The sequence below is a fragment of the Tachyglossus aculeatus genome, chromosome 16 (assembly GCF_015852505.1).
Source record: "Tachyglossus aculeatus isolate mTacAcu1 chromosome 16, mTacAcu1.pri, whole genome shotgun sequence".
Taxonomy (NCBI): Eukaryota; Metazoa; Chordata; class Mammalia; order Monotremata; family Tachyglossidae; genus Tachyglossus; species Tachyglossus aculeatus.
Genome location: NC_052081.1, coordinates 2,827,208 through 2,843,280, shown reverse-complemented (window position 1 = coordinate 2,843,280; position 16,073 = coordinate 2,827,208). Strand labels below are relative to the sequence as shown.

The following is a 16,073-nucleotide window of genomic DNA, read 5'->3' as shown; positions in this document are numbered from 1 at the left end:
TAGGGACCGTCTCTATATGTTGCCGACTTGTACTTCCCAAGCACTTCGTACAGTGCTCTGCACACAGTAAGCGCTCAATAAATACGACTGAATGAATATATGTTGCTAACTTGTACTTCCCAAGCACTTAGTCCAGTGCTCTGCACACAGTAAGCGCTCAATAAACACCACTGACTGAATGAATGGTCTGCACACAGTAAGTGCTCAATAAATGACTGAATGAATGAATATATGTTGCCAACTTGTACTTCCCAAGCGCTTAGTCCAGTGCTCTGCACACAGTAAGCGCTCAATAAATACGACTGAATGAATGAATGATAAATACGATTGAATGATGAATGATAAATATGATTGAATGAAGGAATGAATCCCACCCAGGGGTGGGGGGCAAATCTGGCCAGCGAGGGTGGGATGGATCCTCCCGAGGGACTCGGCGGCCCGCCTCACGCCCCCCACGCCAACCCTCTATTACTCTATTTATTTTACTAGTACATATTGACTATTCTATTTATTTTCTTAATGATGCACGTCCAGCGTTATTTCTATTTATTCTGACGCCTTGACACCCGTCCACATGTTTCGTTTTGTCGCCTGTCTCCCCCTTCGAGACCGTGAGCCCGTCGTTGGGTAGGGACCGTCTCTCTAAGTTGCCGACTTGGCCATCCCAGTGCTCTGCACGCAGTAAGCGCTCAACAAATCCGACTGGACAAATGAATAATAATAATAATAATAATAATAATAATGGCATTTGTTAAGCGCTTACTACGTGCAAAGCACTGTTCTAAGCGCTGGGGGGGATACAAGGCGATCAGGCTGTCCCACATGGGGCTCACCATCTTAACCCCCATTTTACAGATGAGGGAACTGAGGCTTAGAGAAGTGAAGAATGAATCATCATCATCATCAATCGTATTTATTGAGCGCTTACTGTGTGCAGAGCACTGTACTAAGCGCTTGGGAAGTCCAAATCGGCAACATACAGAGACGGTCCCTACCCAACAGTGGGCTCACAGTCTAAAAGGGGGAGACAGAGGACAAAACCGAACATACTAACAAAATAAAATAAATAGAATAGATATGTACAGGTAAAATAGAGTAATAAATATGTACGAACATATATACATATATACAGGTGCTGTGGGGAAGGGAAGGAGGTAAGATGGGGGGGATGGATATGTACAGGTAAAATAGAGTAATACATATGTACAAACATATATCCATATATACAGGTGCTGTGGAGAAGGGAAGGAGGTAAGATGGGGGGGATGGAGAGGGGGGCGAGGGGGAGAGGAAGGAAGGGGCTCAGTGTGGGAAGGCCTCCTGGAGGAGGTGAGCTCTCAGTAGGGCATTGAAGGGAGGAAGAGAATGAATGACGCCCAGCGCTCCGCACACAGGAAGCGCTCCATAAATACGGCTGCGTGAACGACGCGGGTACCTGCTCTTCTCTTTTCTGCTTGCGGAGCTGGAGGCCTTCCTCCTCCCTCCTCCGGCGCATCTCGTCGGGGTTCAGGGATTTGTTCTTGTAGCTCTTCAGGCGGCAGTTGTCCTTCCCCGGGGCGCTCATGGCGACTGGCAAACGGGGCAGAGGGAGGGGATTACGGGGCGGCCGGGCCGAGGGGGCGCTTCCCGCGGGCACGGCGGAGCCCACCGGCGGCGTCTTTGGGGTCTCTTTAACCGCCTTGGCTCGCCGCCCGTCAAGCACCCATTGAATAAGGCCATTGAATCAATCAATCAGGCGCCCATTGAATGAGGCCATTGAATCAATCAATCAATCAATCGTATTTATTGAGCGCTTACTGTGTGCAGGGCACTGGACTGAGCGCTTGGGAAGTCCAAGTTGGCAACCTATAGAGACAGTCCCTACCCAACCAACAGTGGGCTCACAGTCTAGAAAGGGGAGACAGACAACAAAACAAAACGTATTAACAAAATCAAATAAATAGAATATGTACAAATAAGAGTAATACGTACAAACATTTATACATAACCAAGAGGCTCTGCACACAGTAAGCGCTCAATAAATATGACTGAATGAATGAATGACGAGGCCCGATGTATTCACAGCCCCTACTTTTTGGTCTCCTCCTCCCCATCCTCCCGGCCCTACCTCCTTCCCCTCCCCACAGCACCTGTACATATGTTTGTACACATTTATTACTCCATTTATTTCACTTGTCCATATTTACTATTCTATTTATTTTCTTAATGATGTGCATCTAACTTTATTTCTATTTATTCTGATGACTTGACACCCGTCCACACGTTTTGTTTCGCCGTCCGTCTCCCCCTTCTAGACCGTGAGCCCGCGGCTGGGTAGGGACCGTCTCTAGATGTTGCCAACTTGGGCTTCCCAAGCGCTTAGTACAGTGCTCTGCACACAGTAAGCACTCAATAAATACGATTGAATGAATGAATGAATGAAAAAGTCGGCTGCGTGAGGGGGAGAAACGGAAAAACAGCGATAAGGGACGGCACCTGCGGGTGCAGGCAAGGGGAGATAAGGAGAAGCAGCGTGGCTCAGTGGAAAGAGCCCGGGCTTTGGAGTCAGAGGTCATGGGTTCAAATCCCAGCTCCGCCAACTGTCAGCTGGGTGACTTTGGGCGAGTCACTTCACTTCTCTGGACCTCAGTTCCCTCATCTGTAATATGGGATTAAGACTGTGGGCTCCCCCGTGGGACAACCTGATCACCTTGTGACCTCCCCAGTGCTTAGAACAGTGCTTTGCACATAGTAAGCGCTCAATAAAAGCCATCATTATTAAGTCACTTCACTTCTCTGTGCCTCAGTGACCTCATCTGCAAAATGGGGATTAAGACTGTGAGCGCCCCCCGTGAGACAACCTGATCACCTTGTGACCTCCCCAGTGCTTAGAACAGTACTTTGCAGATAGTAAGCGCTCAATAAAAGCCATCATTAAGTCACTTCACTTCTGTGCCTCAGTTCCCTCATCTGTCCAATGGGGATGAAGACTGTGAGCCCCATGTGGGACAACCTGATCACCTTGTAACTGCCTCGGCGCATAGAACAGTGCTTGGCACATAGTAAGCGCTCAATAAAAGCCATCATTTTTAAGTCACTTCACTTCTCTGGGCCTCAGTTCCCTCATCTGTCAAATGGGGATGAAGACTGTGAGCCCCCCGTGGGACAACCTGATCACCTTGTCACCTCCCCGGCGCTTAGAACAGTGCCTGGCACATAGTAAGCGCTCAATAAAAGCCATCATTATTAAGTCACTTCACTTCTCTGGGCCTCAGTTCCCTCATCTGTTAAATGGGGATGAAGACTGTGAGCCCCATATGGGACAACCTGATCACCTTGTAACCACCTCGGCACTTAGAACAGTGCTTGGCACATAGTAAGCGCTCAATAAAAGCCATCATTATTAAGTCACTTCACTTCTCTGTGCCTCAGTTCCCTCATCTGTCAAATGGGGATGAAGACTGTGAGCCCCATGTGGGACAACCTGATCACCTTGTCACCTCCCCAGCGCTTAGAACAGTGCCTGGCACATAGTAAGCACTCAATAAAAGCCATCATTAAGTCACTTCACTTCTCTGTGCCTCAGTTCCCTCATCTGTCAAATGGGGATGAAGACTGTGAGCCCCATATGGGACAACCTGATCACCTTGTAACCACCTCGGCACTTAGAACAGTGCTTGGCACATAGTAAGCGCTCAATAAAAGCCATCATTATTAAGTCACTTCACTTCTCTGTGCCTCGGTTCCCTCATCTGTCTAATGGGGATGAAGACTGTGAGCCCCGTATGGGACAACCTGATCACCTTGTAACCACCTCGGCACTTAGAACAGTGCTTGGCACATAGTAAGCGCTCAATAAAAGCCATCATTATTAAGTCACTTCACTTCTCTGTGCCTCAGTTCCCTCATCTGTCAAATGGGGATGAAGACCGTGAGCTCCCCGTGGGACAACCTGATCACCTTGTCACCTCCCCAGCGCTTAGAACAGTGCCTGGCACATAGTAAGCGCTCAATAAAAGCCATCATTATTAAGTCACTTCACTCCTCTGGGCCTCAGTTCCCTCATCTGTCAAATGGGGATGAAGACTGTGAGCCCCCCGTGGGACAAACTGATCACCTTGTAACCGCCTCAGCGCTTAGAACAGTGCTTTGCACATAGTAAGCGCTCAATAAAAGCCATCATTATTAAGTCACTTCACTGTGCCTCAGTGACCTCATCTGTCAAATGGGGATTAAGACTGTGAGCCCCCCGTGGGACAACCTGATCACCTTGTAAACACCTCAGCGCTTAGAACAGTGCTTGGCACATAGTAAGCGCTCAATAAAAGCCATCATTATTAAGTCACTTCACTGTGCCTCAGTGACCTCATCTGTCAAATGGGGCTGAAGACTGTGAGCCCCCCCCCCCCCACGAGGGACAACCTGATCACCTTGTAACCTCCCCAGCGCTTAGAACAGTGCTTGGCACATAGTAGGCGCTTAACAAATACCATCATTATGATTATTCTAAGGGAAAGGGGCAGAAAAATAAACGGAAAAGGCCACAACTGGCTTCCCGGCCGGCTCCAGAGGAACTCGGGAGGGCGAGCGGGTCGCCCGGCGGTGCTCAGCGCGCGCAGAGCACTGTGCTAAGCGCTGGGGAGCGTCCGGCGCCCACGGCCGCCTCCCGCCAGGACAGACCCGCCACTCGCCAGCCGGGCAACCTGGGTCACCCCCGGACGGGCCCTTTTGGCCTCTGAGTTGCACGCGCGCACACACACATACACACACACTCCCTGCGAGTTGCTGACACACACAAACACACTCCTTGCCTACAAGTTGCTCACTTTCTCTCTCTCCACACACACACACCCTGCACAAACACACTCTGCCTGGGATTGCTCTTACACACACACACACAAACATCCCTCCTGGGAGTTGCTCTTAAATATACACACCCTGCCTGGGAGTTGCTTATATACATATATATATGTGTATATATATATGTGTATATATATATATGTGTATATATATACACACACACACACACACTCCCTGCGAGTTGCTGACACACACAAACACACTCCCTGCCTACAAGTTGCTCACTTTCTCTCTCTCCACACACACACACCTTGCAAGATGCTCTTACACACACACACACACACACACACCACACACCCCCACCCTCCTGGGAGTTGCTCTTAAATATACACACCCTGCCTGGGAGTTGCTTATATACATATATATATATGTATATACATACACACACACACACACACACACACACACACACACACTCCCTGCGAGTTGCTGACACACACACACACTCCCTGCCTACAAGTTGCTCACTTTCTCTCTCTCCACACAAACACACCCTGCCTGGGATTGCTCTTACACACACACACACACACACACACACACACACACACACACACACACAAACACCCCTCCTGAGAGTTGCTCTTAAATATACACACCCTGCCTGGGAGTTGCTTATATGTATATACACACACACACATACATACACACTTCCTGCGAGTTGCTGACACACACAAACACACTCCCTGCCTATAAGTTGCTCACTTTCCAGTGCTTTGCACATAGTAGGCGCTTAATAAATGCCATTATTATTATTATTATTATTCTCTGGGCCTCAGTTCCCTCATCTGGAAAACGGGGATGAAGACTGTGAGCCCCCCGATGGGACAACCCGATCACCTTGTATCCTCCCCAGTGCTTAGAACAGTGCTTTGCACATTGTAAGCGCTTAATAAATGCCATTATTATTATTATTCTTCTCTGGGCCTCAGTTCCCTCATCTGTAAAATGGGGATGAAGACTGTGAGCCCCCCGTGGGACAACCTGATCACCTTGTCACCTCCCCAGCGCTTAGAACAGTGCTTTGCACATTGCAAGCGCTTAATAAATGCCATTATTATCATTATTATTATTATTATTATTCTCTGGGCCTCAGTTCCCTCATCTGGAAAATGGGGATGAAGACTGTGAGCCCCCCGTGGGACACCCTGATCACCTTGTAACTCCCCAGCGCTTAGAACAGTGCTTGGCACATAGTAAGCGCTTAACAAGTACCAAAATTATTATTAGTATTAGTATTACACACACACACACACACACAATCACTGCCCCCACCTGCCAGTTGCTCTCACAATTACATACACACACACACACACACACACACACACACTCCCCCCCCAACACCCGCCTACGAGTTGCTCTTCCACAAACACATACACACACCCCACATCCCCACCGCTCACTACAGCAGCGTGGCTCAGGGCCTGGGTTTTGGAGTCAGAGATCATGGGTTCAAATCCCGACTCCGCCTCTTGTCTGCTGTGTGACTTTGGGCAAGTCACTTCACTTCTCTGGGCCTCAGTGACCCCATCTGGAAAATGGGGATGAGGACTGTGAGCCCCCCGTGGGCCAACCTGATCACCTTGTATCCTCCCCAGCGCTTAGAACAGTGCTTGGCACATAGTAAGTGCTTAACAAATGCCATCATTATTATTATTATTACACACACAGTCACTCCCTACCACCTGCCAGTTGCTTTCACACTTACACACATACACTCCCCCTCCCCCGCCTACGAGTCACTCTTCCACAAACACACACACACCCCCACACCCACCGCTCACTACAGCCTGCCTGTGAGTCACTGTTACACAAACCCACACAAGCCCACAGACACATAAACCCACACAGACCCACAAACCCACACAGACCCACAAAGCCACACAGATCCACACAGACACACAAACCCACACAGGAACACAAACCCACACAGACACACAAACCCACACAGGAACACAAGCACACACAGGAACACAAGCACACAGACACAAACCCACACAGACCCTCACAGACACACAAATCCACACAGACACAAACCTACAAAGACACACAGACCCACACAGACACATAAACCGACACAGACACAAACCCACACAGACCCTCACAGACACACAAACCTACACAGACACACAAGCCCACACGGACACATAAACCCACACAGACACACAAACCTACACAGACACGCAGACACACAAACCCACACAGACCCATAAACCCACACAGACACACAAACCCACACAGACAACATCATCATCATCAATCGTATTTATTGCTTACTATGTGCAGAGCACTGTACTAAGCGCTTGGGAAGTACAAATTGGCAACATATAGAGCCAGTCCCTACCCAACAGTGGGCTCACAAACCCACACAGACCTACACAGACACACAGACACAAACCCACACAGACCCTCACAGACACCACAAACCCACACAGACACACAAACCCACAGACCCTCACAGACACAAACCCACACAGACCTACACAGACACAAACGCACAAACCCACACAGACCTACACAGACACACAGACACAAACCCGCACAGACCCTCACAGACCCTCACAGACACACAAACCCACACAGACCCTCACAGACACAAACCCACACAGACCTACAGACACAAACCCACAAACCCACACAGACCTACACAGACACAGACCCGCACAGACCCTCAGACACCACAGACCCTCACAGACACACAAACCCACACAGACACACAAATCCACACAGACCCTCAGACACAAACCCACACAGACACACAAACCCACACAGACCTACACAGACACAAACCCACAAACCCACACAGACCTACACAGACACACAGACACAAACCCGCACAGACCCTCACAGACACCACAGACCCTCACAGACACACAAACCCACACAGACACACAAATCCACACAGACCCTCACAGACACAAACCCACACAGACACACAAACCCACACAGACCTACACAGACACAAACCCACACAAACCCTCACAGACACCACAGACCCTCACAGACACACAAAACCACACAGACCTACACACACACAAACCCACACAGACACATAAACCCACACAAACACACAAACCCACAGACACACAAACACACAGACACAAACCCACACAGACACAAACCCGCACAGACCCTCACAGACACACAAACCCACACAGACACACAAATCCACACAGACCCTCACAGACACAAACCCACACAGACACACAAACCCACACAGACCTACACAGACACAAACCCACACAAACCCTCACAGACACCACAGACCCTCACAGACACACAAAACCACACAGACCTACACACACACAAACCCACACAGACACACAATCCCACACAGACACAAACCCACACAGGAACACAAACACACAGACACACAAACCCACACAGACACACAAACCCACACGGACCCACAAACCCACAGGGGAACACAAACAGACAGACGGGTGCGCGCGCGCGGCCTCCTCCCCCTCCCCCTCCCCCCGGTGAGGCCCCGGTGTGGGGGATGGGAGGCCGTTGTGTGTGTGTGTGTGTTTGTGTGTGTGTGTGTCCCGTTGTGACTCACCTGTCGGGGCGGGGCGGGGCAGGGCGGCCTGCCGAGCAGCCGACAGCCGGGCCGCGCACCGCGCCTGCGTACCTCGGACGGCCGGCCGGGGACGCTCGGGCGCACCGCGCCTGCGCGGGGGAGCGGCCGCGGCCCGCCGGGGGGCGATGGGGGCGCACAGCGCCTGCGCGGGGGAGCTGGAACGACAATGCGCCTGCGCAACAGGGCGGGGACGGCCTGCCTGGGCAATGCAGGCGCACTGCGCCTGCGCGGGTGGGCGAGGCGACGGCCAGCCATGGAGATGCGGGCGCACTGCGCCTGCGCGGGAGGTGGGGGTTGAGGGGAACGCCGAGCTGGGCCGACTCGGGCGCACTGCGCCTGCGCGGGGAGGTGGGACGGCGGGTCGAGGCGATTTGGGCGCACTGCGCCTGCGCAGGAGGGGGCGGCGGGGGCGGGGGGGAGAAGGGAGATGGGGGCGCACTGCGCCTGCGCGGGAGGGCTTGTGGGGGGCGGGAGGGGATTCGTGCGCAGCGCGCTTGCGCGGCGGGTGGGGCGGGCGAGCCGGGGAGACTCGTGCATAATGCGCTTGCGCGGGGCGGGATGGGCGGGGGGGGGGAGGAATGGTGAGCCGGGGAGATTCGTGCGCAGCGCGCCTGCGCAGTAGGGGTGGGAGGAGAGCCGTTGAAACTCGTGCGCATGCGCAGGCCCAGCCCGCCATCGCTCCGGTCCGCCCTACAGGGCCTGTTCGTTCATTCATTCATTCATTCATTCATTCATTCATTCATTCATTCATTCATTCATTCATTCATTCACTTTCATTCATTCACTCATTCAATCGTATTTATTGAGCGCTTACTGTGTGCAGAGCACTGGACTAAGCGCTTGGAACATGCAATTCATCCCCACAGCACATATGCATAGATCTGTAATTTATTTATCTATTCATTATTTTATTAATAATAACAATAACAGTATTTGTTAAGTGCCTACTATGTGCCAAGCTCTGTTCTAAGCGCTGGGGTAGATACAATAATAATAATAATAATAAATAATAATAATAATAATGACGGTATTTTTGTTAAGCGCTTACGATGTGCTAAGCACTGTTCTAAGCGCTGGGGTAGATACAGTAATAATAATAATGACGGTATTTTTGTTAAGCGCTTACGATGTGCCAAGCACTGTTCTAAGCGCTGGGGCGGATACAAGGTCATCAGGTTGTCCCACATAATAATAAGGGTATTTGTTAAGCGCTTACGATGTGCCAAGCACTGTACTAAGCGCTGGGGCAGATACAATAATAATAATAAATAATGACGGTATTCGTTAAGCGCTTACTATGTGTCAAGCACTGTTCTAAGCACTGGGGTAGATACAATAATAATAATGATGGTATTTGTTAAGCGCTTACGATGTGCCAAGCACTGTTCTAAGCACTGGGGCGGATACTAGGTCATCAAGTTGTCCCACATAATAACAATGCTATTTGTTAAGCGCTTACTATGTTCCAAGCACTGTTCTAAGCGCTGGGGTAGATACAATAATAAGAATAAATAATGACGGTATTTGTTAAGCGCTTACTATGTGCCAAGCACTGTTCTAAGCACTGGGATAGATACAATAATAATAATAATGACGGTATTTGTTAAGCGCTTACTATGTGCCAAGAACTGTTCCAAGCGCTGGGGTAGATACAATAATGATAATAATGATGGTATTTTTGTTAAGTGCTTACAATGTGCCAAGCACTGTTCTAAGCACTGGGGCAGATACAAGGTCATCAGGTTGTCCCACATAATAATAAGGGTATTTGTTAAGCGCTTACGATATGCCAAGCACTGTTCTAAGCGCTGGGGTAGATACAATAATAAGAATAAATAATGACGGTATTTGTTAAGCGCTTACTATGTGCCAAGCACTGTTCTAAGCGCTGAGGTAGATACAATAATAATAATAAATAATGACGGTATTTGTTAAGCGCTTACTATGTGTCAAGCACTGTTCTAAGCGCTGGGGGAGATACAATAATAATAATAATAAATAATGACGGTATTTGTTAAGCACTTACGATGTGCCAAGCACTGTTCTAAGCGCTGGGGGAGATACAATAATAATAATAATAAATAATGACGGTATTTGTTAAGCACTTACGATGTGCCAAGCACTGTTCTAAGTGCTGGGGCGGATGCAACGTCATCAGGTTGTCCCACATAATAATAATGGTGTTTGTTAAGCGCTTAGTATGTGCCAAGCACTGTTCTAAGCGCTGGGACAGATACAAGGTCATCAGGTTGTCCCACATAATAATAATGGTGTCTGTTAAGCGCTTAGTATGTGCCAAGCACTGTTCTAAGCACTGGGGCGGATACAAGGTCATCAGGTTGTCCCACATCATAATAATGGTGTTTGTTGAGCGCTTACTATGTGCCAAACACCTTTCTAAAAGCTGGGGGAGAGGCAAGGTCATCAGGGTTGTCCCACGGGGGGCTCACAGTCTTCATCCCCATTTGACAGATGAGGTCACTAAGGCCCAGAGAAGTGAAGTGACTGGCCCCAAGTCACACAGCTGACAATGGAAGAGGCGGGATTAGAACCCACGACCTCTGACTCCCAAACCAGGGCTCTTTCCTCTAAGCCAGGCTGTAGTATTCATCCAGCGCTTAGAACAGTGCTTGGCGCACAGTAAGCACTTAACAGATATCATCATTATTGGTATTAATAAATACGATCAAATAAATGAACGAACTTGGGGCTCGCAATCTAAATGGAAGGGGGCATTCCCCTCAGCGCACTGAAATGATGAATGAAGATAATTACGGATCAGTGAGAGAAAGTTAAAAATCCACTTCTGAAAACAGGAACAAGAAAAGTAGAAACTGAAGCGATACTTTCTGGGGACTGCCCCTTAGATTCCTTTTTAGCTCATTCAGACAGTTTTTCTCAGTATTCGTTAAGCCCACTGGCACTGTACTAAGCGCAGGGGTAAATAATAATAATAATAATAATAATAATAATAATAATAGTAATAATAATAATAGTATTTGTTAAGCGCTTACTAAATACCAAGCACTGTTCTCAGCGCTGGGGTGGATGCAGCGTAATCAGGTTGTCCCACATGGGGCTCACAGTCTTTATCCCCATTTTCCAGATGAGGTCACTGAGGCCCAGAGAAGTGAAATGAGAAACAAGATAACCGGGACAGACGCCATCCCTGTCATTCATTCAATGATATTTATTGAGCGCTTACTGTGTGCAGAGCACCGTACTAAGCACTTGGAAAGTACAATACAATAATAATAATGGCATTTGTTAAGTGCTTACTATGTGCTAAGCACTGTTCTAAGTGCTGGGGGGGGGGATACAACGTGATCAGGCTGTCCCACGTGGGGCTCACAGTCAATCCCCATTTTACAGATGAGGGAAGTGAGGCTCAGAGAAGTGAAGTGACTTGCCCAAGGTCACACAGCAGACATGTGGCGGAGCCGGGGTTCGAACCCACGACCTCCGACTCCAAAGCCCGGGCTCTTTCCACTGAGCCATGCTGACATTCGGGGCTCATCATCTCAATCTTCTGTCCGTCCCTATAATCTATTTATTTGTAGGAATGTCTCTCCCTCTCAGGCAAGGAACAGATCTACCCACTCCATTCTATTGTACTCCTCCAAGCGCTTAGTATAGTACTCTGCCCACAGGAAGCGCTCCATAAATCCTCCTGACCCCTTACTACAGATGAAGTCACTGAGGCTCAGAAAAGCGTGTGAGCCCACTGCTGAGTAGGGACCGTCTCTATATGTTGCCAACTTGTACTTCCCAAGCGCTTAGTCCAGTGCTCTGCACACAGTAAGCGCTCAATAAATATGACTGAATGAATGAAAAGTGAAGTGACTTCCAGGATTAGAACCCAGCTCCTCTGACTCGCAGGCCTGAGGCGATTTTCGCCAAGCCACGCTGCTTTTTGGTCGTGATTTTTAGATTTGCCCAACTTGTACTTCCCAAGCGCTTAGTACAGCGCTCTGCACACAGCAAGCGCTCAATAAATACGATTGAATGAATCAATTTGCAATAAACCCTCTGTTTTTTGCCCACTCTCTCCCACAGGAAGGCGCCCGCCAAACTCCGTTCACCCAAGAGTGGGTAGAAACCACTACCCACTAGAGAGAAGCAGCGTGGCTCAGTGGAAAGAGCCCGGGCTTTGGAGTCAGAAGTCATGGGTTCAAATTCCGCCTCCACCAATTGCCAGCTGTGTGACTTTGGGCAAGTCACTTCACTGGGCCTCAGTTACCTCATCTGGAAAATGGGGATTAAGACTGTGAGCCCCCCATGGGACAACCTGATTACCTTGTATCCCCCCCAGCACTTAGAATGGTGCTTTGCACATAGTAAGCGCTTAATAAATGCTATCATTATTAGTATTCTAGACCGTGAGCCCGTCGCAGGCAGGGATCGTCTCTCTTTGTGGCTGAATTGGATTTTCCAAGCGCTTAGTACAGTGTTCTGCACACAGTAAGCGCTCAACAAATAGGATTGAATGAATGAAGGGCGGAGCCGGAATTAGAACCCAGATCCTTCTGATTCCCGGGGCCGGGCTCGATCTGAGCTGCCTTTCACACAGCTGAGGGCCTGATGGGGGGCTGATTTAGTCGCCCCAACTCCTGGTCTTCCTCATCTTCTCTTCCTCTTTATATTCTCGCTTCCTCCTCCTCCTCCTCCTCTTAACTCTCCCCTTCCCGGGATCCCTGAAGCTTCCAGGAATAGTCTTTTCCAAGTTTCTAGTGGCCTGACTCTGAACTGGTCGCCACCAGCTAATCCCGGGGATTTGATAGGAGAATGAGGATCTTGGAAAAACACACGGTTGTTTTTTTTTTGATCCAACAAATCATTTGGAAGCGGGGAGGTTCCGGGAGTCATTTGTTCATTCATTCATTCACTTGTATTTATTGAGCGCTTACTGCGTGCACGGCACTGAACTAAGCGCCTGGGAGACCGTGGGCCCGTCTTCTAGACCGTGAGCCCGTTGTTGGGTAGGGACCGTCTCCAGATGTTGCCGACTGGTACTTCCCAAGCGCTTAGTACAGTGCCCTGCACACGGTAAGCGCTCAATAAATCATCATCATCATCATCAATCGTATTTATTGAGCGCTTACTATGTGCAGAGCACTGTACTAAGCGCTTGGGAAGTACAAATTGGCAACATATAGAGACAGTCCCTACCCAACAGTGGGCTCACAGTCTAAAAGGGGGAGACAGAGAACAAAACCAAACATACTAACAAAATAAAATAAATACGATGGAATGAATGATTGAATGAATCAGAGGACAGTAGAACAATAAACATTCATTCCATCGGATTTATTGAGCGCTTACTGTGTGCAGAGCACTGGACACATCGAGTTTACGGTCTTGGGCCGGGGGAGATGGACTTCTAGACTGTGAGCCCGTTGTTGGGTAGGGACCGTCTCTATATGTTGCCAACTTGGACTTCCCAAGCGCTTAGTCCAGTGCTCTGCACACAGTAAGCGCTCAATAAATACGATTGAATGAATGAATGAATAGAAATAAATATCCTGCCCCAAGGGACCAGAGCGTGTCCGGCTCTGGCCACTGCCCCTTCCTCCTGGGGAAGCCCAGAGCCCCTCCCTAGAAACAAGGGGAGCCCAAACAGTGTCCCTTCCCCCCCTAGAGAAGCCCAGCTGCCCCCCCAGAACTGGCCGAACCCCTATACCACCCTTTCAGGGAAGCCCAGGCCCCCCCCAGAATTAGGCAGACCCATCCCCTGCCCCTTCCCCCTTCCCAAGAAGCCCAGACCCCCCCCCCCAAAAAAATAGGTGGAGCCTTTACTCCGCCCTTTACGCCCCCAAGGAAGGCCCGGACCCCCCCAAAATAGGTGAAGCCCATACCCCACCTTTCCATCTCCCCCAGGGGAGCCCAGGAGCCCCCCCAGAACTGCCCCTTCCCCCCAAGAAAGCCCAGACCCCCAAAAAATAGGCAAAGCCCATACCGCACCCTTTCTGTCTCCCCCCAGGAGAGCCCAGGACCCCCCCAGAACTGCCCCTTCCCCCCAAGAAAGCCCAGACCCCCTAAAAATAGGCGAAGCCCATACCCTGCCCTTTCCGTCTCCCCCCAGGAGAGCCCAGGACCCCCCCCCCCAGAACTGCCCCTTCCCCCCAAGAAAGCCCAGACCCCCCAAAAATAGGCAAAGCCCATACCCCGCCCTTTCCATCTCCCCCCAGGGGAGCCCAGGACTCCCCCCCGCCGAACTGCCCCTTCCCCCCAAGAAAGCCCAGACCTCCCCAGACCTAGGTGGGTCCCCAAAACCACCCCTTCCCCCCAGGGGAGCCCAAGCCCCCCCAGAACTAGGGGGATTGCCCGACACCGCCCCTTCCTCACAGGGGAGACCAGACCCCGCCCCCAGAATTAGGTAGAACCCCAAAACCACCTCTTTCCCTCCAGGGAGGCCCCAACCCCGCCAGAACTAGGGGGAGCCCTGACACCGCCCCCTCTCCCAGGGAAGCCCAGGTGCCCCCCAAATAGGCAGAACCCCTAAACCATCCCCTCTCCCAGGGAAGTCCGGGCCCCCCCAGAACTAGGGGGAGCCCTGACACCGTTCCTTCCTCCAGGGAAGCCCAGATACCCCCAAAATGGGCAGAGCCCCTAAACCATCCCCTCTCCCAGGGAAGTCCGGCGCCCCCCCAGAACTAGGGGGGGCCCTGACACCATCCCTTCCCCCAGGGAAGCCCAGATCCCCCCAAAATAGGCAGAGCTCCTAAACCATCCCCTCTCCCAGGGAAGTCCAGGTCCCTCCAGAACTAGGGGGAGCCCTGACACTGCCCCCTCTCCCAGGGAAGCCCAGATCCCCCCAAAATAGGCCCAACCCTTAAACCATCCCCTCTCCCAGGGAAGTCCAGGCCCCCCCAGAACTAGGGGGAGCCCTGACACCGTCCTTTCTTCCAGGGAAGCCCAGGGGCCCCCCAAAATAGGCAGAGCCCCTAAACCATCCCCTCTCCCAGGGAAGTCCAGGCCCCTCCAGAACTGGGGGGGGGGGCCCTGACACCGTCCCTTCCCCCAGGGAAGCCCAGGGCCCCCCAAAATGGGCAGAGCCCCTAAACCATCCCCTCTCCCAGGAAAGTCCAAGCCCCCCCAGAACTAGGGGGGGCCCTGACACCATCCCTTCCCCCAGGGAAGCCCAGATCCCCCCAAAATAGGCAGAGCCCCTAAACCATCCCCTCTCCCAGGGAAGTCCAGGCCCCCCCCAGAACTAGGGGGGGCCCTGACACTGTTCCTTCCCCCAGGGAAGTCCAGGCCCCCCCAGAACTAGGGGGAGCCCTGACACCAGCCCCTCTCCCAGGGAAGTCCAGGCCCCCCCAGAACTAGGGGGAGCCCTGACACCGTCCCTTCCTCCAGGGAAGCCCAGGGCCCCCCAAAATGGGCAGAGCCCCTAAACCATCCCCTCTCCCAGGGAAGTCCAGGCCCCCCTGGAGCTAGGGGGAGCCCTGACACCGTCCCTTCCCCCAGGGAAGCCCAGATCCCCCCCAAATGGGCAGAGCCCCTAAACCATCCCCTCTCCCAGGGAAGTCCAGGCCCCCCCAGAACTGGGGGGGCCCTGACACCGTCCCTTCCCTCAGGGAAGCCCAGGGCCCCCCAAAATGGGCAGAGCCCCTAAACCATCCCCTCTCCCAGGGAAGTCCGGCCCCCCCCC

General features: G+C 51.3%; 1 protein-coding gene across 2 annotated transcripts in view; it reads right to left on the bottom strand.

Annotated features, from left to right (window-relative positions):
* The window catches only part of KPNA1 (karyopherin subunit alpha 1), a 42,772-nt gene extending 34,329 nt beyond the window's left edge, over window positions 1-8,443 (bottom strand). For both annotated transcript variants that reach the window (XM_038758412.1, XM_038758413.1), the window contains exons 1-2: window positions 8,399-8,443; window positions 1,436-1,569 (exon numbers count right to left, since the gene is read on the bottom strand). In XM_038758412.1, the coding sequence (XP_038614340.1) occupies window positions 1,436-1,564 (129 nt within the window). In that variant the 5' untranslated portion in view covers window positions 1,565-1,569; window positions 8,399-8,443. The remainder of the gene's footprint in view (window positions 1-1,435; window positions 1,570-8,398) is intronic.
* Window positions 8,444-16,073: the final 7,630 nt, after the last annotated feature.